General features: G+C 40.6%; 1 protein-coding gene across 6 annotated transcripts in view; it reads left to right on the top strand.

Annotated features, from left to right (window-relative positions):
* The window catches only part of AMPH (amphiphysin), a 227823-nt gene that overhangs the window by 108506 nt on the left and 93817 nt on the right, over positions 1–25500 (top strand). For all 6 annotated transcript variants that reach the window (XM_014738983.3, XM_023638939.2, XM_014738984.3 and 3 more), the window contains exons 2-3: positions 77–157; positions 21520–21574. In XM_014738983.3, coding sequence (XP_014594469.2) covers positions 77–157; positions 21520–21574 — 136 coding nt within the window. The remainder of the gene's footprint in view (positions 1–76; positions 158–21519; positions 21575–25500) is intronic.

The raw sequence follows: 25500 nt of genomic DNA, 5'->3' as shown, positions 1-25500 counted from the left end.
CAACGCAACAACCTTGCTCTGCCTATTATTGGAAAACGTTATTAAATCAAACCATTTTGTTTTATTTGCAAACTAGGTCCTTCAGAAGCTTGGGAAAGCCGATGAGACAAAAGATGAACAGTTTGAAGAATATGTCCAGAACTTCAAACGGCAAGAAGTGAGTATGTTTATCTAGTTAAGGGAGTGGGAAATGAGTTGATTGGGTTTGTGTAGTATATGATTAAAATGCTTTAAGGTTGTAAGAACTTCATTGGGGTTAGTGTTTCCTTGAGGGTTAATGCTTGCTAATGCTGTAGACTTTCTTCTGGAGGGCCGAGGAAGAGGCACTAGGCGCTGCGGGAAGAAGATTTGTGTTTTAGCATCTCAGGAGATTAAGACTTTGCTTCTCTGGAGCTCCTTAATACAGATGACTGATCTAAAGGGGAGATGATGTTTTCGGTGATTTATACGCCACTAAGTATTAGAGAAGCAGTGGTTAAACACTTCTGGCAAAATTACTTTAATTGTTGCCTGCTTTAAGATCATGCATCCTCAGCAGGCATTATGTCTCTCCCAAGGGGCAAAAATTGGTTCTTGGTGGGTGAAAAAAATCATGCTCTTTTTATGTGTACATGTCACGAAACAGATATATAGTATATCTATGGTATTAAACTTGTCCAAGGAGGGGTGCGATTAGAAAAAAAATGTCTAAAAAGGCCCTTCAGGGGAGGCAAGAATGAAAAATGGGTGAGAAACACAGTTTGTGATGTTTGTTCCTTTAATGGGCTGCTATGTGCTCAACAGATGCATGTGTAAAGAAATAAACTTTTTGAAATGGGCTGTTTCTATCTCCAAGGCTTTGATAGTTGGCTAGTGTATCACTCTTTAGAGAGCATGCGTGAAGATCAGGGATGGGGGAGAGATACAAGCCAGGCCCTCTGAGATTAGAAGCCTCAAATCTGGAGATCATTCTAGAGGTGGAGTGGGAAGAAGGCTGGGCCAGCAGACTCTGGAAAATGGGATTTGGACATGGGGATAATGTGAGGACATGGATTTGTTTTTCCTACTATCGTTCGAGCCACCAGTGTCCACAGAGGAAATTGTGGCCTCAGGGGTGAGGATGTGTGGCTTCAGGGATGACACCCCAAAATGGGAGATCATCACAGGTTTTGTGTCACCCTCTTTGCTTCTGTTTGCAGATCCCTGATCCTGGAGGTTTCTTTCTTCCATATGTGTAGCAGGGTTCCCATTGTCTTCTCGCTGGTAACATGTTATTTCTTTTCCTCACCAGCAGGGGTTGTAAAATCCAGTAGGTATAGAGCCAGTAGACTAGTCTCCACCAAAACACATTCCTGAATGCTTTCAATTTCATCCCGAGACTAAGCGTGGACATGTGCAGATAGGAACTGCATTTACTGTGAGGGATGGGAATCTCGTTCTATCTGAAAGTGAGAAACAAGAGGGGAGGTGGAGAAGAAAACAGTGATAGAAAAACAGATCATGACCAAATAACTGAGTATTAGAGAGAGCTTTGCATTAACCAAGGTAGAAGAGAGAATTCCTAGAGAAATGTTGGATGTAGGCGCATAGAAGAAGTTGTCCCCCAGGCTCCTCCAGGAGAACAGATTCTCCACGTCTCCTTATGTTCTCATTTGCCAAGTTCTCGCGCATTCTCTCATGCATGTGGATAACACTCATACCGATCATTGTCTTGGATTGCAGCAACTTCCCACCGAAAAACTTGTCAATCAGTGCCCTCTTACTTCACAGGGCAATCCCAAATGTCTGCTTTAAGGGATCGGATTTGGATAAAGAAGTGAGTCATGTTTATAGTTTTCCCTGCTTGAGGGTTTACACTCTACCCTTTGGAACTTAGCCTTCCTGTCTGGTGTGTCCCTATGGAGCTAATTAGTTCTTTGCTCTTGGATTTTTCCTCTATCATTTCTATGGCATTATGATGTTGTTAGCTCCCCAGAAGGTTAACCTGGGGAAACATCAAGTTCAGGAACGCATTCATGACTAGGAGGCGCTCTGCTTTTTTCCATTACATTGAATTTTTATTACGCATTTTGGACTTTGTTGACGGAACCATGGGAGGATTGTGTTTTGTCTAAGGTATTAGGGAAAAGTGCAGTTGGTTAAATCATCAACTTCATCGGTTAAGTGATCTGTGCCAGAAAGAGCATCAGCATGGGGTAACTTTATAATGCTGCCCTGCCATCAATTCCTGTCGCTATACACATTTTCAGATGTTATGGAGCAAATCGTATACTATCGTTCTTGAAGACTAATACCTTAGGTCTCTGAAGAACATTAGCAGATTTTAAGATCTGGGTAAAACTTCAAAATTTGGGGAAATTTGAGCAAGCAGTTCTACTTTATGAGAGTGAGACAAATAAAGCGAAATAAAGAAATAGCATTTCTTAGAGGGTCTCCTGACCCCCTTTGGTATCCTTTGCAAATATTTTTGGATCGGAAACATCTTGTATTTGCACATGCTCATTTTGATATTTTTTGTTTTAATCAGAATGAGTGAATTTATAGTCATTGTACTGCAGTGAGGAGAGAGGGTACCTTACCCCGTCCGTATTTTAGAGGGAGAGAGGGTGGAAAGGAAGGGGTGGGAGGAAGGTAAGGAGAGAGAACTGTTAATTTTCTATAGAAATAAAGTAAAGATTGGGAAGAAAAGCTGAAGGCTGAATCTATTAATACTCTATAGAGGGAAAAATGTATCTCTTTAACCCCCAATATGTATTGGTGACCAGTTCACGCCTGTTGCCTATGCTGAAAAGGTGTGCTGCTTATGTGGAAGCGTTAGGCTAGGAAGGAGGATATACAAGATTGTGGTAACCTCTACAAGGCCTATTATTTTTCGTGTTAATGTAATGGTGAGTCATTACTCTAAAGGCAGAAGGCATTATCTAAAGGCGGCCTACTCTGAAGACATTATCTGAGCTAGGAAATCTAGATTTCATATTTAAATTTTCTGTGAATATGTATTTTTCAAATCCAAAAAAGTTACTATCTGCAGTATAAAATGAATTATATTTGGATCTGTGCATTATATGATAGTCATCTGGCCACACTCCATTAACACTTAATCAAAAGTAGACCATTCTGGAATGTTCTAGAAATTGTTCAAACATTCTGAGCCCTGATCTTGATTCTAAATTCCCTTTAATAAAATCGTAAGGGTCCTCATAGTTATTGACATAGTCCCTACTTTTTCATGTTGGAAACAAAGGTGGCAGAAGGGTCTATGTTTGAACTCTAGCTTGAGGCTTATCTTTTCTTTGATTGCACTCCCAAATTTTGTTTTTGATCCCAAACCTCTTTTCCTAAAAGGTAGTTTGCATTAGATTAAGAGCATGGATGCAGGGTCTGTTCCTGCTCTCTCAGTTGTCCACTGGACTCCCCATTGCAGTGTCTTTGAGGTCCAGGTTTCATAAACTGCCCAGTTAGGACAGGAGGAAAGGGGAAAGTAGAGTAGAACAAAAGGGACTGGAGGGAGCTCCTCTGCAGAGAGCTCAGGACTTTCATGATGAAGAGCGCTAAGGAAAGCAAGGGTTATAGAAATCCAGCAGGAAGAACAAAATCTGACTTCCACATTTCCTCCCAGGATTTTTTTTTTTCCCCTTCCTATCTGTTTTTCCTCTCTTACCAGAGCTGCTAACAAGTAGCAGAATTGCTGGTGGGAACATCAACTCCTTTCAGTTCACCTGGTTGCCTGTTGACGATCCATTAATGAGCAGAGAAAAGGAAGTGGAACAAAGGTCCTTGGCCTCCCTCCCTCCTTCTTGATAATAAACTTGCCCACTAAGATGGCACGCCTGTGGCAAGTGTGCTAACACAACAACAAAATGACACAGGGGCTGGTTGGGCCCAGATAACCAGCTTTGATCCCATTTCTGTGAGCACAGATGTGAGCACCCCACTGGAGGTGCGACGTGTGAACAGTCCCTCAAATAAAGGAAAAGGAGGTCTCACTTCTCACATCACCACAGCTTCTCATTCCCTCTTTTAAATACCATAGCAGAGTAGTTTTGCGGGTTCTCTCCATGCCCACCACCGAAAACAGTCTAACTCTGGTGTAATACAAAAGAAGAAGAAAAGAAATATCGAGAGCTTGAAATCCTCTCCAGTGGTGAGAATTCGGAACCAGCAATTCCATTTATGAGGATAATGCAATGATGGTTTGAAAGCTGGAACATGTCTTCTTCGTCATCTCTCCTCTGCACAGGGATCCTGTTTGCCTGCTTTCATCTTTTTATCTCCACAGGACTGAGTGCTTTGCACATAAGCTTTAAAATATTTGTTAAACTTGAAGCTGAACCTAGTGGCAGAAATGATTATTTTGAGCACATTCCTAGAGCATGTTTTTATTCCTGGGATGGAAGAGATGTTGAATCTTGTGTGAATTTTTGTAAGCAGTTTCACGACATTTTTTAGGACGTGCTTATATAAATAATTAAAAAGGAAAATTACAGAAGAGAAGTTTCTAAGAAGAATGTAAATACAAAATGTACTCTGACAGTGGGTTAAAGTGTGGATAAAATTTTTATTTATGGGAAATCATATTTACATTCTGAAAACTTTTGCAGGTTGCTTGAGCAAAAGGCCTAGCGAGTACCTTAGAACTATTTTTTTTTTTTTGTGCCACAGATGGCCATCATGTCAGTGTATCCACCTTTCGTATATTAATAGTGACCTTCTGAAATAGCCACTGCTTTGATTAAATGTGAGCTCATTGGGTCTGTTTTGAGTAATTGTCGAGTTCTAAATGGCAGTGTCCTGGCTCAGAGTGTGGAGACCTTCCGTCAGCCACAGAGCCTCCTGTCAGGTCACTAGACCTTCTGGGTTTTGAGTAAGAACCTCAGGTGGCCAGTTTTGTGGGCAGCAGAGCAGTGGTTTTCAAACTTTAGCTGCATCAGAATCACCTGGGAGGCCTCGGTACAGTGCAGGTTGCAGGGCCCCACCCCTAGAATTTCCAATTCAGTGGCTCTGGGATGAGGCCTGAGAATCTGCATTTCTGACAAGTTCTCAGGGGATGCCACTGAAGCTTCTTGTCTAAATTAGCTGTTAGTCTGATGGTTGCTAAATGATGATTTTTTAAAAATTCCTTATACACTTATTAATTAGCATTCTACTCTATGGTCAAACTTTCTCTTCTCCCCTAATTAATTATGTCGGTATGGACTTATGGATTCTTATTTTATTCAATGGGTTATGACACATTATTATTATTAGTGGTGGTTTTGAAGCACAGTTGTCCCCAATTTGGCCAGTGGGGACTCCTGGGAGTGGAATCCTGTGTCCCTTTCAGATGTCCCCATCATTCTTTGAGAACTCTATCTTACTTTTTGGCACAAGATGTTCCAGGTTCATGTCATGCTTTTCTTTACTCAGCCTTGGAATCAGCTGTTTCTCAAGGAGTCTGGTTTCTTTCAGTGGAGAATGGCATTTAGAAACCAAGATCTGGGTGGGAAGTATTCTCTGTGCTTCTAGGCCTTCTAAGTGGACAGAACACACACACACACACACACACGTGTATTTACACGCACAGACATCTATACTATTTATTTCTCAGCTTTCTGAAACCATGCCATCTCCAATTATAATTCAGTGTCTCCTGCTTTATTTGAGCCTTCTCTCTTTCTGTGTTTGTACTTCCTTCTTTGAGAGTGAGAAATCTGGCTTCTCAATATACATATTTATTTGTGCATCCCCTTTATGTAACCCATCTCCTCATTTCCTGTGTCGCACCAGTGGAAAGCGTTCCCTGCTCCCTGGCTGTGGGCTGATTCATATCAGCTTGCACTTTCCCCTCCCCTCTGCTCCAGAGGCCCGCTGGCCAAGACTCACCACCCACTTGGTGCACCAGCCGAGAGGTCCCCCTTGCCTAGTGGTGTGCCTGCTGGAAGTTCTCTGAGCCCTGGCTTCTGGCACCATAGCTTCTGAGAGTTTCCCCTCTACCTCCACTAACTCTGACTGTGCACCAGTGGAAATTACTCAGCTATTACTTGTTAGCACCTAATTGAATTTTACAATGGGATCTATTAAAGAAAAAAGCCATGTCTGTGGGACAAAGTTGACTCACGGGCTGCACTATGCTAAATGTACCTGCATTACTATACATATAAGTATACTAAATAATAAGCATTATTAGCACCCTAAAGAAAGGTAGCAGTTAATGTAGTCTGTTAACTTACTGGAATCTTCTTTTTAGACTTTAATAGGATGATTGTTATCAATTATAAATGTACACGTTGCATTTACCCTTGAAGAATTAAAATGTGGTTCCCCCCAGAGTATCAGGAATTTCTTATGAGAGGTGTAGTAGTAAATTTCACAGGATTGTAGAATTGGCCCTAATTACCCTGTTTCCATTGTGGCTACTGAGGGAAAGCTCAGTAGAGTATCAATACTGGAATGAGGGCTTAACTCGTGCCAGGGCAGCTCTGGTGCAAATTATGGGTGTATTATTTATAGAACATATTCCTCCCATTGTTGATTTTTATACTTTTATCTAAAATAGACATTATTTCAGGTCATGCATTTGAGAAAAGAAATCATTCAGGGCCAAGGGAAGGTAGAAGAATAAAATATTTAAATTATGTTGACACAAATATAGCAGGGCTCTTGGAGATCACAGTGTGGTCAAAATATAGCAAGTGCAGTGTCGTGATAGTCATGACATTCTTTAATGGTGTGTTGCTAAGTGTCTGGTTGCCTTCACATTCAGTTTTTGCCCTTTGGTAGATATCTTTTGGCAGAACACAGCAAGCTCTAAATCGGATCAGGCTTGTTTGGGTCCTTTATGTAATGGATAAGGCTGTTAGGGGGAAAGAGATGTGTTTTGATGCTGGGTGAACACCTGCCCAGGTCTTAAATGGACATGGCAGACCAGGAGGACAGAATTCTGGAGCCATTTCAGTAAAGAGTGTGTAAGGGAAGCTATTACTGAAAGTCATGCCTCATATCAAACCTTTCTAACAGAGAACAAATAGTCTATAGATCAAGAAAGCAGCATAAAAATGAAGTGGGCAATAACTCGTTTTTCCTTTAATGAAGTGTAATAAAGCAAGAGGTGATGCTGGAGGGGTGTGTTATACTCAGCCTGCACTTACCCAAAAACCTCTCTACCAATAACTTGCTCCATTCTCTAAAAAATGTCTGACTCCACACGTACATTTTAACTCAGGAAACTCTCCGGCCTTCTGTCTGGGATAGTTCCTTTAATTTACCCTTGTCAGAATATGTGTTTGTACACTTGGAAAAAATTCTGCTTGGTTGATCTCTGTCTTTATCAGTCCCTGCTCTGTAGGGCACGAATTATTTGAGCTACAAATTGCTTTGGGCTGCTTCTCACATTCAGAGCACTAAGCTTTTCTTCAGCTGCACCCTGATTTAATCGCACTGCCTTTTTAGTATTTGGCAGATAGAGCCTAGCAGCCCTGCAGATGGCTTCTCTCTTCAGGCATCACGTTGAGGGAGCTGATTCGAATCAAGATGCTCTGGTGTAATTAAGGGCGGAAGTTGGTGGAGTGAATAGCTGGTGGTCCCTGGTGATGGTGTCATTTAGGAACTGGAGTGCTTGCTTCCAAGCTCTTCTTTCACCTCCCCCTCCTGCAGTTGCTTCGTTATGATTGCACTGCCCTTGCCTGGGCTGCCATCTTCATCTGTTCACTACTTTTCTTTAAGGTCAGCTTACAAGATGTTTCCTACCTGATGTCTTTCCAGTCCCCTCAGCCAGGATCTTTCTTTCTCTGTATACTCTAGTCGTACGTTATTTGTGTTCATACGATAGTCCTTGTTTCAGTTTTCTTATGTGAAAGTTATTTAGATGTACATCTCTGTCCTCATTAGGTTATAAAATATTTAAAGGAAGACATCCTTAGTCGTTTCAAAAATCTTCCATGTCCCCTGGCACCTATTAAGTGCTCAGTAAATATATCCCTCCTTGTCACACACATTCTCTGTATTCACCTTTTGCCTTGGACATTACATGCCTCCTCCCTTATTCAATATCAGATCCCTCTTCATTGTCGTTTACTTTACCTCTTTCATCCCGATTTTTGACAGCAAAATATTCCTTGGGGAATGTCTGACTTGGCCTGGACTCGGTTCCTACCAGGGTTATTATCAAGACTAGAACAAGGCCCTGGCCCTGCCCTGGGTTCCAAGCTGCCCTGGGTCCATGCTGTTCCATCTATATCTGCTGGCATTTACAGTATTTTCAATCTTTTAAGAGCTTTACATACTTTTGCTAACTGAATATAATGTCATTTTAATTATGCAGAAGAATGTTTTTAGTCCTTGAATCCCAGTTATGTTCTCCGATTTGTAGATTTTTTTAAAAATATATTTTTTTAGAGTAAGCTCATTCTTCTCTGATAGGATAATATTTTTACCACAGAGCATTAATATATTTAATTGGTATCAGTTAATTGTGTCTGATGAACGTCTGAAGGAATTGTGAGTCTTGTTGCCTAAATTTATCCTGAGTTTCCATTAAAGTTTAAACTCAGTAATCACACAATATTCTATGAGGGAATTTGTATATGTCTGCATCTCTGGAAATAAAGTTTACCTAGAGTTACTCCTATGTCTAAGTAGCTATAAATTTCTCTGAGAATTCTGTAATACTGAACACCATTTTAGTGTGCACATGTTTTCTAACATTTAAAGTGTTTTCTTTTAATATCGACTTTCAAGGAAGTTTTTAGGTTATTTGATAGATAATCGCGTGTGAATACACGTTTAGAACAATAATATGTAACTGTTTAGACATCCATTTGCCTCATATATTTTGTGTCTTCGGCATGCCAGGGATGAATCTAGGTCTTTGGGAATCTTCAGTGAATAAGACAGACAAAGGTTGGGCCGACCCAGTGGCACAGTGGTTAAGTGTGCATGTTCCACTTTGGCGGCCCTGGGTTCACTGGTTTGGATCCTGGGTGCTGACGTTGCACCGCTCATCAAGCTGTGCTGTGGCAGGCATCCCACATATAAAGTAGAGGAAGATGGGCATGGATGTTAGCTCAGGACCAGGCTTCCTCAGCAAAAAGAGGAGGATTGGCAGATGTTAGCTCAGGGCTGATCTTCCTCAAAAAAAAGACACTGCCATTGTGGATCTTACATTCCATAACATTGGGGAGCAAACAATAAACAAACCACAATAAATAAGCAGATTATACTGTCTGCTAGAAAATGATGTGAGCTGTGGGGAAAAACAAGTAGAAAATAAATAGAGCAAGATGGAGGGTGTCAGGAAGCTTGGAGACAGCAAGTCTCAAGTTTTGCTTCAAAGGGGAGCAAATAAAGGAGACTATAGCTGGGAGGGGAAGTGGGATCAAAAGGACATTTTCTTAGGATGGCAAAAATATGTGTATTCTGACGAGGCTCCTTTAGTACAGAGGACAAAGTGATGGCTCAGCAGAGAAAGGGGAGAGCAGCTGACTTTTGTCCTTGGCTAGGCAGGAGGAGATGGGGTCTAGTACACAGCTGCAGGGATTGACTTGAGCTGGGAGCAAGACACTTAATCAAGGATAACAGGTAAAAGGCCAGATCTAACTTTCCTGGGGATACACATCTATCAAAGCATTTCTTGGCTGACTCAACACATAATTATTGAGTGTCTGCTAAGCACAAGGTGTTGGAAACAAAACGATGAACAATTCAGATGTAGTTCCTATCATTATGAAGCTTGTGTTCTAGTGTGCAGAAGTCGTCTTTCCTTTGAAGCAATTAAAGTAGTATAAAAAGACAGAGGATCTTGAGATAATGTTACTGTACTTCCTTCATTATGATGCACTTGGATATCCTAGTTTCACCACTTAACATTAACACATGAGTATACTCTCAACCCAGTTGGTATTCTTAGAAAAAAAGGTTTCTACATCTTTCCTCAATCTCTTTTCCAGCTAGACTCCCCAGGCTCAATGGCTGCTAATAATTCTTACTCCAAAGGCTCTCATTCTGTAGAGCTGCTCCAATAGCATACTAATTATTCATGCAATGGTTATGATTGGCTGTGAAATTCTTAGTATAACTGATTTATATGTAGTTATAGTCGCTGTATGGCAAAAAAGCAAGGGAATATAATTTGCTGCTAAGGGCTACTAAGTCTTTAGTTAAGACTGTCAGTCTCCTTTGTAATATTATTCTTATGGAAGAGATGTGTTTTACGTATAGAGGCTTGATTTAGAGTCCGTCTTTGATAAGTATAACCATGATTGCTAATACAGTTGACTTCTGTGGGAGAGAGCAGATAGTGGAAACCTGTACCTGTCGAAAGAATGTATTGGCCCTTGCTCTTCAAATTGTCCTGCATTTTTTACAGTCTCTCGATATATTTCATTTTGAACACGGTCATTACACCTCCACTTTTTGCTCGCTTGCTTTCAAGGAGCAAAATGAGTCTGCCTACTTTGTGTGTTGGGGATTGCTGTCCACGGTGCCAGATGGGAGAAAGAAGACACAAACATTCCTTGGAGATCCTGTCCATCTTTTACCTTCTCTACTCTTGTCTGTTTCATTCCATCTACATGAATATCTCTTCAGTGATGGCCTATATAAGTCAAAAGCTTTGCCTGAAACCTCACTAAAATTTGACCCAGTCAAACTACAGATGTTCCAGGCATCACTGTTTGTGCCGCTTCCCATGGAGCCAGTTCCCCATTTAAGAAATCACTTCTAGTGAAAGCTCTTTATGTTATTGCTCTGAAGATTTCCTTTTATCTATCCTATTCTATTACCTATCTTTAATAGTATTCCATCTTACTGCATTAATTAACCATTCCAGCTGGGGAGGGTTTAGTATCCCATTCCTCAGCATTCATTTAGAGACCGATTCCATATTTCTTACACTTCCCCTTGAGAAGTAAGCTCATTATCTAGTTTGGATGCTCCTCTCTAAATGAGCCCCTGAGTGACTGTACTATTTGGTAATGGGATCCAGAGAATTAGGCATATCTCTCATCTAGGCCTAAGGAGACTGTCTGAAATGGTTGTGAACATCTGCACAGATGAGCTGCAGTTGATTTTCAGATTTGTTTCAGTGTTGTTGGTTCCCATTGCCTGTAATTCTCTCTCATAACTCACCCTGAAAGCCCCATGCTGACTTTGCATTGGAGTCGCAATCTAAGTGACGGAGGTACGTTAGAAGGAGTGTCTGATGGTGACTGACTGAAACCTGGAGCCAGACATATTTTTAAGTGTCTTTTGGCCATCTCATACTAGAGCTACATTCTAGAGTTTCCATCGACATATTAAGTATCAATTAAATTATAGACACAGTAAAAAATTATAGTAGAAGTTCCCAAATAACCTTTTGAATCACCTGGAGGCCTTTTAAAAATTCTGATTCCTGGGTCCCACTCCAGACTTCTGAATTAGGTCACACATTTGACTTGCGTCTGTAAAGAGACATCATATAGCAGTAACAACTTGGATGCACGCCTGAGATTGCATCAATATAGTAAAGATAATCGTTCCCTTAATTGCACATCTCTTTGAATGTGTTTCTAAACCTTGATGATTATAAGAATCTTCTAAGAAGCTTTAAAAATTTACAAATTTCCAAGCCAAACTAAATTTGGTTTAGGCAAAGGCAGCAATAAAGTATTTTTATTATTAAGACCTTCCACAAGTAGGCTTTGGCACTTATAAAGTGTTTTGTATACTATCTCACTTGATTCTCATAACAATTCGTAATTATAATTCTGCTTTATGTATGAGAAAACTGAGTATGTGGTGTAAAAGGTTTTATTTTGGGAATGAGCTTGAATTTTCTTTTGACTGTTGGTATTCATGCTTGTTTTCTCACAGTAATTTATCATATTGGCTTGATTTTTCTCAGATCCATTGTTAAGTAGTCATATTATCTCCATAAATTAGTCCCATGTATTTTAGGATCCTCTATTACTGCAACATTTAAAGCTATAAAAATACTTTCTAAAAAAGATAGCTGTATATTTGAGACTTAGAAGTACAAATAAAAAAACAAGGAAGCATTTTAATTCCCAAGTAGCTTGTTTTGGGGAGGTTTTATGTATTCCTTGTGAAGATATTCCTTTGTGATATGACATGTAATTTAGTCAAGGATTTATGAAACGCTTATGCTTTGCACAGTTTATCATTTAAAAAGTATTGAGTAGAGTAATAATAGTGACGTCTAATGTTTATTGAATGCATACTATGTGCCTGGCACTCTGCTGATACTTTCCATGGACTGTCTCCCTTGACCTTCATCATAGCCCTAGGAAGTGAGTACTATTATCATCTTCATTTTACCAATGAGGAATTGAAGGCCTAGAGAAGTTAAGTGACTTGCCCAAGCTTGCACAGTTAGAAGTAGCAGAGCTTAAAGTTTAAAACCAAGCGGTGTGATCCCGGAGCCCACAGACTTAGCCACCATGCTATATGAATCACATGGAAGATACTCTGTGGATTGTGAGCTTTTGAGAAAAACAAGTGAACAATTGGTATTTTTATGTACAGATAGGACTGCATCATGAGAGCATGGAGAGTGGTACCTTTAGTTAAATTCTGCTCGTTGGTCAACAGTTGATTCTTCTTGGACAGCCTCATGCATCATCAGCTGGCAGCCATGCCTTTACAGCCTGGGGGCATAAAGGTGGTAGAGCACAGTGGTCAAGCATGTGGGCTCTTGAGGAGGATTATGGGACCGGAGTAATCCAGACTACTTGGGCTCCAATACTAGCTTGCCGTCTACTAGATGTGTCGCCTACAGGCTAGTGTCTCAGCCTCTGTGCCTCAGTTTTCCCTTTTGTGAAAGTCTACTGGCCTTGTAGTTATTGTGAAGATTGTGAGTTAATAGAGCCGTGGCACTTAGGACAGTATCTGGAGCAAAGAGAGCACTCAGTAAGTGTTAGCCTTTGTTATTATGTTGCTGTGTTAAAGTCTTGCTTTGAGGACATTGTTATGGGCTGAATTGTGTACCCCCTAAATTTGTGTGTTGAAATTCTAACCCCCCAGTACACCTCAGAATGTGACTGTATTTGAAGATTGGGCCATTAAAGAGGTAATTAAGGACAAATGAGGTCATATGGGTGGGTCCTCAGCCCTATGAGTGATGTCCTTGCAACAAGCAGGACAGATACCAGGGAATGCACGCATACAGAAAAAAGTCCTTGTGAGGACAGAGTGAGAACTCAGGTGGCCACCTCCAAGCCAAGGAGAGAGGCCTCCGGAGAAACCAAACCTGCCAACACCTTGGTCTAGGACTTCTAGCCTCCAGAACTGTGAGGAAATACATTTCTGTTGTTTAAGCCATCTGGTCTATGGTATTTTGTTATGGCAGCCCTAGCAAACTAATACAGACCTCACCAATGGCAGTTTCAGAAACATTCTGGAGCTTATATTATGACTGGAGTAATGGTAGACAGGGTGCGTCTTTCCCTCTCATGAATGCATCTTTGTAACTTGACACAGCAATAGTTTTTTAATACTTTTACATCCTGTCCAATTTGGTCAGGATAGAACATCATAGATAGAGCTGGCATCCATACCCACAGAAGGAGACACTGGACAATAAGGCATAGGAAGACTTGTTGGGATGGGTCTCCTGTGGAGTTTACTTAATTTCTGGGTCACTCTCCCTCCCCCCACCCCACGATATGCAATACTGTGCTCTAGGTATTGAGGCGGAGGTTGAAAAGGTATTTATATAATGCCCCTAATGCACCTTATAAGTGAAGTCCTTTCTCTCTCTCTCTCTGTCTGTCTGTCTCTGTCTCTCTCACACACACACACTTGGAAAAAAGTCAGAATGACTTTTCAAGGGTCACAAACTCAATTGGCTAAAGGCACTAAAGCATATCTTCAAATCGTATGCAGTCTGCAGCCTGTGGTGATTTTAATAGTACTAACTAGGTAATTCTGTCCCCTTGCACACACAGTGGGTTAGCTTTACCAAGCGACCAGAATAGAGATCTGTATAAACTCAAGTTGGCTGGCTTAAGGGATATTTATGGAAAACCTGAGCATGTATTACTAGCTAGCTTTCTTATTTTGTTTTGTTGAAAGATAGAAAGTATATTAGATTTGATTTTCAGATCATAAGTATTCTTCGGGTTGCTGACAGGGATAGTTGGAAATTGGGCCATGAATCTTGAATAAAATGATAGAAACTGAGGTGATCTCATTGATATCCATCTCCCTTCTATGCACCACCCCCTACTGCCATCAGCCCAGGAAAATGATTTCAAAATCCATTCCTGTTTCCTGTCTGTCTCATATCTTTTGCATTAATATATGCCAAAAGAAGTTTAAAAAAATGGAGAAGTTGTTCCATGAAATGAATGCTAGGTTCTTAACAAAAGCTCCTGTTACTACAAAGAGCTCACAGTAAGAAAACAAAAACATAAATTTCAGAGGCCCTGCTGCTTTTACCTTTGAAAAACTCTCGTCTTCCAATTTAATGGCACCTGAACTTGTCATAGGGCGAGCTCTATTTCCTGGTAAACCGAGAGTGCCTGCGGTGCTCAGCAGCCTGGCATTGTCTTTGGTCGTAAGTGGGCTCAGATATTACGCCTTATTAGTCATCTGTTAATCAAGGTGCTGATTATGGCCTCATTAAATCTCATCTCCTTGATAATCTAATTTTCTTCTAAGCTTCAAAAATGCTCAGAAAATTTATTAACATTGCTTTCAAGATTGAATTAACATGTCTGAACTCTGAGAAACTGAGCCAATTTTAATTTTGACTTGTTACTTAGCCTTTTCAAGAGAAAAATGTCAGTAAAGGCCAAAAATAATAATGCGATTGTGGGCACTTCTTAGGCTCATGATCACAGATGAGATGACAGGACTTGCCTTTGTGAAATCACAGCTTTGTGAAGTTCTATCTCCTCAGATCCAAATTTCATATATCTGTTAATTTTCCACTTGAGCCTCTTTCTAAATATCAAGTCACAGATAGTTTCTGATTTAAAGAGGCAATTTGAGGAAAAGTTTTTCTGTGTTGTGTGTGTTGTTTTCTTTCTCCTGTCAATTATAACTCTTTTTGTAACAAGAGTTACCTACAAATATAAATCAGTACTATATTTGCCATATTTTAACAAGTCAATTCAACAAGCTGTTGCTTGTTTGATAGATACTAAATACCTATTGCCTCAAGGTGTTTGGCTAGACCTGTGTAACCTTATGAATAAAATGCACTGGATTTGATTTTGCAAATACATTTAGGGCCTCAGTGGTACATGCCTGCCTAGGGGTGTCATGCACATGGTAGTATGTGGGCATGGTGCCCCAGAATTTCAGTGGTTGCTGCCTGAGTTTAGTTCCTAGAAATAATTAATTTATTCTATGCATTGTGTCTACAATTCGATCAAATTAAATACCTCAGATATGGCTTCTTTCTTCTGGGCAGAAGTAAGTTAGTTAAAGGTTGAGCTAACAAAATTGTTTTGGCTCTTGAGGTCCTAGGCATAAGTTTTTACACATATTGATACATTTTTAATGCTTCAGAATTTAGTGTATCTAAACACTCATTAATTTCAATTGTCATTTGTCACAGCTTAATGCAGCCCTGTTTTTTTTTTTTTTTTTTTTTTTTAAGATTTTACTTTTTCCTTTTTCTCCCCAAAGCCCCCCAGTACATAGTTGCATATTCTTCGTTGTGGGTCCTTCTAGTTGTGGCATATGGGACGCTGCCTCAGCGTGGCTTGATGAGCAGGGCCATGTCCGCGCCCAGGATCCGAACCAACGAAACACTGGGCCGCCTGCAGCGGAGCGCGCCAACTTAACCATTCGGCCACGGGGCCAGCCCCAATGCAGCCCTGTTTTTTAAGCCCAATGCGTAGAGACGAAATTGCGTGACAGTCTGTGGTAGCTCTTCTTGCCAGAGACTTGGCTCACCTTGGAGGAAATCTGTCGGTAGTTCTTCTATGCTTTTACCAAAGTGCAGTATGAAACTTTGATGTGGGAGAATTTATAGCTGGTCTTTTGATGCTGTGTAGATGACATTGTCACGTTTGAGAATCAGCGGTGTTCTGGAGCTGTCCAAGGTGCTGAACTTACAAATGAGAGCTGTCCCGGAGCCCAGCCTGTCTGGGAACCGACTTCCCACTTACCCCTAACCCCCACTGCCCAAGACATACGTGAAATAATTAAGAAATTGGTGTTACTGAGGACTAATATGATTTTAAACAATTTGGAAACACGTTTAATTAGGTTTGGAATGTGATTTCTTTGTATTGAATAACAACAGCGTCTGAAGCCTTGCATGGTGATGAGCCTGCCACACTCTTTCTTGAAGTATTTAATTAGATTTTAAACTTCATGGTAATCCTTAGGGGGGATATCACGAGTGGTGCACACAGGACTAAGGGAAGAAAACAACAGCTTCAAGATACTACTCAGCAGGGGAATAAAGGGATTCTTTGACTAAAGGCAGTGATTCTCAGACCTGTGTAAAGATTTAAAACCATGTATACTTTTTGCATGCCTGTTAAGTTTTGATGTCTCTGTGATGAAACCCAAAATGACCCTGGCTTGTTTTCCGGGACAGTCAAGAAGCAGAGAACTGGGGAGACTGCTTCCTTCTCCCCCAGCCTTGCAAGAGTGTGACACCCAAGGGAGGGAGAAAGTGGGAGTAGCTTTAATGAGGAAGGAAAAACAAGCCAATTCTCTTGGGCTGTGTGGGAAGAAGGGGGCCTGGGGGACCGTCTTGGCTTGAGAAGCGGCAGCTCCTGACACTGATAAATGATTCAATTGAATAAGTAAATGAAGAACCTCTGACTAACACCAGAGCCACGTTATACTATATGTCAGTGCAAGGAATTTTGTAGGTGGCAAATCTTTCTTGGATCTTGTTCAAAGAGATGTATGAGTAGGCAGTGCAGACAGCTTAATTATAATAGACTCAGTTGCCCTCGTGTTGCCATAAGCATTGAGGAAAGTGTGACCGGGAAATAGAATGATCATTTTATCTTATCTTGTAGAGAGTGACATAAAGAAATAGAAGGGAAAATACACACGTGTTGTCTCAAGGTTGTGGAATTTTGAATCTCTTTTCTTGACACGCACAAGCACAATACATAATTCAAGCCTGAGTTAATAATGAAATGGTAATTTCCAGAGGAATTTGGAATGAACTTCAGATTCAGTGAAATCTGAGCAGGGCTATAAGAATTTATTTCTAATTTAGAACTTCTTTGTGATTCACGTAGAATAATGATGTTAAGAAAATTTTAATTATGCCTTAGGTTTTGTGGAGAACTACTCTATGGCATATTGTAGGAGAAAAATTTCTCTCCAGAGCCTTTGCCGTCTTGATTTAGGCAGAATTTTAGATGAAATTCAATATGGTTTTTACCAAATGATTTATGAACCTTAATACTCATGGGGGAGATTAAGAATTTTAATAGTTGGAAAAGGAGCAAGTCATTTAAATTAGCTTCCAGTTTACCTGCTTAAATTGAACTCATCTATTTAAGCCATTATTGTATAGTTTGAACTTTTTCCCACTCTTATAATATCTAAAAAGTCTCTTTTGGGGTTCTTCTTTCATTTTTTAAAAATGTTTATTGTTTCCCTTGGGTAAGATGAACACAGTGTATGGATTGGAGCCTAAATTATTTTGTTCTCTTTCTTGTTCTGAAAGAAAAGAATGACTTAATTGTGGTCTTAATCTGACAGGCTTTACTCCCTAAATACTTGGGACAAGAATGCCCTTACCCACTGTTCTTTTGCTATTTCCATATGCTCTGAACAATCGTGGTGACTCATAACCATCAGTTACCGTGGCAGGCTTTGTATTACTTTCTGAGGGGAAAGCATCCTTCTGGGTGAAAAGTGAGCCTTTCCTAAGCTCGGTGCCTCTCACTTTTCCAGGGAAAGACCACAAACGGTAGTAGAGCGGAGCCCTGGAACAGACAACTGAAAGCAGGAGATGTCTGTGAAGTTCTGTGTTTCATCTCCATGCAATTTTTCATTCTACATCATTATAGGTGGCTTTGTTGTTGTTAGCACCATCAAGTCAGTTCTGACTCCTAGGGACCCTGTGTGCAGCAGAGTGGAACCTGCCTGGTCTTTCTGCACTATCCTCTCACCTTCTGGTCCTGTATCAGACAAGCTCTGCTGCTATTCATGGGGTTTTCATTGCCAACTTTTTCAGAAGTGGATGTCCAGGTCCTTTTTCCTAGTCTGTCTTAGTTGTAGAAGCTTTGCTGAAATGTATCCACCATGAGTGACCCTGGCGGTATTTGAAATACTGGTGGCATAGCTTTCAGCATCACAGCAACACACAGCCACCACAGTATGACAACCTACATACAGGTGGTGTTTCCCGGTTCCCTGGGAAACAATCCTGGACCCGGTGGTGACAGCACCGAATCTTAACCACCCTCGCTGGCTAACAGGTGGCTTAGTGGTGTAAAAGAATGCCTTCTCCTCCATTTGCTCCTTTCCAACCTTAATAAATTGATGTTCCAGAGACATGTTTTAGGTTTATTTTGTGGCTTTATATGCTCTAGACATTAAGTACCCCCAAGGTCTACACTTAACGATTTGAGAAATGTGGCCTTAGGGATTCAGACCCTCCTAAGTGTACCTTGTAGGCTTTAGATTGTTCTGGGTCTAGATCTGTTGGGTAAATCGCGTCTGATTTAGATATTATTCTCTCTAAGTTATCTGCCGTCTGTTGGGAAAATGATCCCAGGCCTTGCTGTCCTCTTTTAGTACCATTCTACATCTTTCTATCACTTGACCAGCACTCGGGCTTCCATTTGCTAAGCCATCCACTTTGTCCTAAATCTTTCCAATTTGATTTCCTTTCTGAAATGTTTCTGTAAATGTCTTTAATGCTTTTCTGCTAACTCCATCGGCTTTTTTTTTTCCTCCATTAAATCTCAGCCTTATCCATCTTTCAGCATCTCCACTGTTGATGGCGCACCATTTTTTCAGGTCGTGTAGGGCAGGTTATGCCGTGGAAGCAGTACCTTAATGGCTTTCAAGAGCAGAGGTTTATTTCTTGCTCGAGAAAATAAAAACGACAGCTGTGTTTCACGTTCCCTTCACTCCGTGTTCCTGTCTGGAACATTACAGAGCTCAGGATGGAGGGAATAGAAATGGGAGCCCTATGTGATGGTTTTTATATCTTCTGCTCACAAGTAGCACATGTCACTTCCACTCACGTTTGATTGGCTAAGTCAAGTCCCATGGCCAAGCCTTATGCTGATGGGGCAGGAAGCATGATCCTCTCCAAATGGATCTGTAAGGAGGCACAGAGTAGATTCGACAACAACAAAATCTCCCAGTGCCATATCTTTTCAGCTTTCTGTATACTCAGAATCTAACACAGTGCCTGTCACAGAATAGATATTAAGTAGAGGAAAGACCTACTTCTTTTCTTTCCCAAATTCTTTTCGTGGTGGCGTTGAGGACCTCGGTCTGACTCCACCTGTTTCTTATCTGGGTCCCCTTTCCGACTCGACCTCTATCCAGGTGTTTATCATCAGTGTTTTCTCTTCATTCTCCCCATCCTTTCCCTAGAAATAGTGTTCTATTATACTTTGATGTTTTGGAAATCCATCCTGGTTTAGTTTTTTATCCATCTTGTGGAAATTTGTATATTTCTGAATGACCTAACAAGACAAGCAACACCTAGAGTTTTGATTTTAATTCACGTTGAGACACGAGGAAGGGAGTCAGTTGTTGGGAACTTTGATGATTTCTGTTTTTTCCTTCTGAACAGAACTGTTCTGCTTGATGTTTGTATGTACAGCAAATGAATTAACCCTCAACTTGTATCTGGTAGTACCTGGGCTTAGAGAGCAGACAAAAACAGCTGGAGCTTAATGCAGATGAAGAAAACCTCACGTGAGCTTTACATAGATTTCATCGGAATAATGTCCCTACACTGGCACTATACCTATAAGAGGATATTCGCATCCAGAATCCCTTTTGGGGTCCAGCATAGTCTTAACACTTCTTTTCAGAGTTTCTTTCTATTAATCACTATCTGTCTTTAAATATTATGGGCTTTTTGTCTTTGCTTTTGTACCCCCAAACACTTTGAATGGCTGTTACAGAGCTAAATGTAATCTGCTTTGCAATTTTGCAGTTTTTTATTTAGGTATTTTAGTTCCCCTATTAGATAGTAATTTTCTGAAGGAAGTAGGTTTATTTCTTTCACCCTTTCTCCATTTTTTGGTAAACACTAGCAGTTGCATGTTGAGTTGAATATGACTATTATTGTTGCTGTATTATTAACAGTCAAGTTAGAATTATAATATAGATGCTATATTATTAATTATCAAGGTGGAGTCATTCTGTATTGCTAGCTGTCTGCAGTTCTGTTAAATGATTATGCAATTAAAATGCATATAATGTTTATATTTTCCTTCGCAGTGTCATAGCACACACTGTGTGTGCCCAACCATGTGCCCCCAGCATCTAACCTTTTCTGAGCCCACTGGACTTAGTTACAACTGCCAGCAAGGGCAGCTCTTTGCCTGAGGGCTTTCTCTGGTTACTGGAGAGTTCTCTGCCATTGTGTGGACATACTAGGGGAATGAATGTCCCCGAGGAGCAGCCCTCAACCATTGACTGACCCCAGGAGTTGATGGATAAATGCTCCAGCCCCCTTGCCCCTGGTTAGGATATCTATAGGGTGTTTGATACTATCTCCCAGGATTTCCCAGAGGGACTAAGGCCAGGTTGCCCCCTGTGGTGACTTGCTTGATAATACACCCTGCATTGGCTCTCTTCCCTTCCGGGCCTCACTTCTCCACACCCTCATTGACATTTCCTGGATTAACTTCAGATTAAACTACTTGCAATCTAATCTCAGATTAGAGTCTCAGAGTTTCTAAGAGTAATCCAAACCAAAACGAGGATTCATAGGTCAAAATTTACATTTTAACAGTTTCTCTATTTCAGTAATGTCCAATACAAATAGAATGCAAACCACATAGCGTAATTTAAATTTTTCTAGTGCCTACATTTAAAAAAGTGAAAATAAACAGGTGAAATAAATTTTAATAATTTTGTTATTTAACTCAATATATCCAAAATATTATCATTTTAACATGCAATCGATATAAAATACATTAATGAGGTATTTTATTTTTTGGTACTAAGTCTCTGAAATCTGGTGTGAATTTTACACTTATGGTACATCTCCATTTGGACTAGTCACATTGCAAGTGCTCAAAAGCCACATGTGACTAGTGGCTACTATATTGGACAGTGGTGACCAATTCTCTACCGTTATAGCCCATGTATCAAAATTTAGAGATTTGCTAGCTGTTGAATATGTAGGAGGCTTTTTGGTGGGTCATAGTTTCCATTCTTAGCAAAATCTTACTTGCCTTCTCCTTTTCTTTTAAGCTGAATAAAATCTTTGTAAATATCTAGACTGGCGGGCACCTTGTTTAGTTTGTGTTCACATATTTATGTTCTTTCAGGAATGCGCCTCTGGCAATAATAACTCTGAGACTTATTGCTTCATACATGTTTGCATGCAAAATATAGACAAGATGCTTACCATCTCTGTGTTTGTGTGTTTTTCAGGCAGAGGGTACCAGACTTCAGCGAGAACTCCGAGGATATTTAGCAGCTATCAAAGGTAATGTGTGTGAGTTGTTTGCTGCATGTTGCCAAGCACGGGTTGTTCTTGGAATTCATGAGTGACGGGATCGAGTGTTAATTACAAAGCCATTTGGCTTTCTGGCAAGATGGGTACTTGAGCACAGGTGTTCATTTCCACCCACCCCTCAGTTCCCATTGAAATGATAATCAGAATATACAAGGAGAAAGTATGTCTGTCCTCATGCTGGAAACTGGGAATAAATGCTTCCCATGTGCCAGAGATTTCTAGGAAGAGTTGTTCAATAGAGTGAGCTTGAGACCTTAATAAAAGCTGCAGCTGGCTTACACCCAAGGGAGAGCATATCCCGAGAGCAGAACACTCAGACTCACACACGCTTAAGCCCTCTTGCTGGAACGGGGAGGGGACGGCGGCAGAGGCAGGGCGAGGCTTGTCAGGAATCACGGCCCTGCCTGCCTGTGGCTTGCCAGGCCAGCTGCACTTGCAGTTCCGCCACTGCCTGAGGACAGAGAGGCCCTGGCACTGGTCTCTGGCCTCAGCCACGCAAGGAATAGAAATGAGCTAGTGGTGGAGGAGGGAGAGAGCAATAGGGAGGTGTGCTTCGCCTCTGCCTGCTGTACGTTATCCGGCACCCCGGAATGAGCTGGGTCCAAGGGCAGCCAGCGATGTGTTGGATCATTAGGCAGACTTTGAGATTAGTGGGGAGAGAATGGATTATCTGACAAGGGGTCTTGGATAAACAGGCTAAACGCTCAGAAAAATGTGAGATTCCCAGCCTCACACTTTACTCCCTCCTTCACAATGCTAAATATAGTAAAGCTTTAGATTTGTATACAAAGAGATGTTCAAAAGTGCTAGAATAAAATACAGTAGATTTAGTCTCTAGTCTTGAGAGACAAAGTCCTTACAAGGATAACCCTAAAGACAGAAACCGTAAAGGGAAAGCTTGAGAGATTTGACCTCACAAATATATAAAACTGATATACAGATGTTTAAAAAGAAACATTATTTTGACAACATACTTAATGAAAGCAAACCAAGATATAAAGAGCTCGGTGTGTAAACTAGATGAAGATGAGTTGATTGAAAGAAAACCTCTGAAGAGGAAGTTAGCCAAGGAAGAACTATGGATGGGTAATAAATGTGAAAAATGCCACCCTCACGAGTAATCAAAGAATATTAGATAAAGTCGAAAGGGAGATTCTGTCATTTTTCTTTCACATGTTCAAAGACAGTAAAATTGTTTTAGAAAACACCGTAATAATTGGCAAAGCTGTGGGGAGCAAACCCCTTTCATATACCACTGGTCAGACAGCTTTCCTGGAGAACAATTTGGCAAAAGCCTTTAAACGCCTTGTTTTTTGGTTTATTTTGTTTTTGGCCTGCCTTTTGACGCAGAAGTTCCATTTCTAAGAATTTATTCTAACAGTTTCAATATGGATGTGTGAAATTGATTGTAAAGATAGTGATACATAATGAAGTAATGAAGATTTTAGTGATAAAAAATTCGTCATAATAATAAAAAAATTAGTGAAATCGATTTGTAAACTGAAATTTGTTTAAGCTTTTATATGCCAGGCATATAATTTTAATCCTCATGACAACTGCCTGAGGCAGGTACTTTTGTTATCTTTATTTTATTGATAAGAAAATCGAGGCACAGAGGTTAAATAGCTTGTCAAAGGTCATGAGCCTAGTAAACAGCAGGGTCAATGCTACTGTGGTCCTTGTGTCTCTTCAGGCCTTGCCTTATCCTCTGTCTTATACTGCCTTTAGCTATGTTACCTTCATTGGGCATTGGTTTCACAAATTAGAGTTCATCTATATTTTAAACTCTAATTTGTTCATCTATACAATGGAATAATGACAGTTTACTGCTGCTACTTTTTAGTGGGTACTTACCATGTGCTGGACTCTATTCTACGCATTCTGGGCATATTACCTCTTTGTAACCCCCAACACAGCTATATGATACGTGACATTAGCCTTATTTTGCATTTGCAAAGAAGTAAGCCTCAGAGAATTTAACTTCCGCAAATTCACTCATAATTAACTGCTGTAGTGAAATTAACCTAATGCATTTATAACTGTTCGGTCGGAAAATAGAAGGCACTCTAGGTATTTCTTTCATTATTGATTTAGGAGTTGAACACAAGAAGTTGTGTATTATTTCAAGCACGGGATTTTCTCTGTTAGCTGATTTTTTAAAAAATGTGGCTAACTTTGTTGAGTGAGCAAATTCAGTCTCTTTCCTAAGTCTGTATATTTTGGTCTTTTTTACCTTGTTAGTACGGAGAATGCTGTTTGGAAAGGCTGACATAATAATTTTCCTTAATGTGATCTAGAAGGTGATTCCACTGAGTGAGGAGTTATCTCCCAGAGACACTGGATGGAGCATCAGAGCAGCCTTTCTCTCGGCCTGTGCCCTGCATTCCGCTTCTAATGGCCACATCTCCCTAGGAAGGAGAAAGGACCTTATATTAGCTTGTCCCCCCAATCACATTTTGCTAATTGAGTGATGTTGACAAATGGTACTCCATGAAAGAGATCTATGTCTAAATTACTTTGGCCAAGACTGGTTGAAATCAATTTTTAAACAGGTTACTAAAGTTTATCAGAACCCTTAAAATGCTAATATGATCTCCAGCAGGCCTGTGGGGTGGGCAGCGTCTGTCTCCCAGTTATTTGACTGTGGGATGCTTTTCTCATCTCAGTCTTACAAAGAATTAGCGCTCCTTGGAGCACATTTTGGGTTTTGCGAAAACACTTAAAGACAAGAGTCATGCCTTAAGTAAATCATAATTTGTGTATTCAAAGTACAGTTGTGAATTTCAAAGTGCAGAGTGCTTTCCTGGCCAATTTTTCTGGTTTTCACAAGAAGACCTCTAGCCAATTAACTGTCCTGTAATGCAGGCAGCATTATAGAGGGATGAGATCTGGGCCTGGAGAGTGAGGGGCCCTGGGTCTGGTTTGTGGGAAAATCACTCAGCCTCTCAGCTGCCTTGGGTTCCCTATCTAAGGTGCTGCAGTTGCTCTGAGAAGCCCCCCAAATCTCTGGAACTGGGATCCTGTGAAAGTGGGTTAAATGAACTCTACCCTTCCTCTTATTATCGCTAATCCCTGGGTCGGGGCATTCGCCTCTGTAGGTCTTTATTATTTCTGCTGATGCTTGGGCTTTCCAAGGTGAATCTTATGCTCTCATTCATTTTGGCAGCAAACATCTCATTGAGCCTCATTTATGGGCCTGACACTGTTCTAGGTGCTGGAGATGCAGAGATGAACAAGATGCAGTGCCTGTGATCATGGAGCTTGCAGTAGAGACAGGGAGAAAGCTGAACAAACAGGAGACCAAATATGCATAGTAATACATATTTTAACATAAGTGCGCACTGTGTGTACTCACAACAGAGGATAGACTGGATCGGGAATGGTCCTTCCAAAGAACTTACACTTGAATGGACCCAGGAAGGGGATATACGTAGTCACCAGGTAATAAGATGTGCTAGAGAAAGAGGATGACATTGGAAGGACTCTCCAGGTAGAAGCAGCAACATATACAAAGACCCAGGAGGCAGGAGGAAGCCTGGGCTCTTTAGGGAACAAGTACATCATTTAGGTGCAAGCAGGAAACTGAGCTGGATGAGACGTGGAAAGGCAGGCAGCATTTGTATAAAGAAATGTGTATGCATCAATCATATTGGAGTTTTATTCTGTCAATGGAGAAAAGGAGTCATTACTTTATTGTAGGCAGCGGAATGAGTCGTGATTAGATTAGCATTTTAGAAAAATTATAATTGTGGTTGTGTGTAATTCAGGCTGGAGGAAATGAAACCTCAAGGAGACTTAGAAATCTAATCCAATAGTTTAATAATAATTATAGCCAACATTTATTGACCACTTATGTGCCAGGCCCTGACATAAGCTTTTTACTGCCTCATTTCATA

This window comes from Equus caballus, chromosome 4 (genome assembly GCF_041296265.1).
Source record: "Equus caballus isolate H_3958 breed thoroughbred chromosome 4, TB-T2T, whole genome shotgun sequence".
NCBI classification, from domain to species: domain Eukaryota; kingdom Metazoa; phylum Chordata; class Mammalia; order Perissodactyla; family Equidae; genus Equus; species Equus caballus.
The sequence above is the reverse complement of the archived record's forward strand: the minus strand, read 5'-3'. Positions and strand labels throughout refer to the sequence as shown.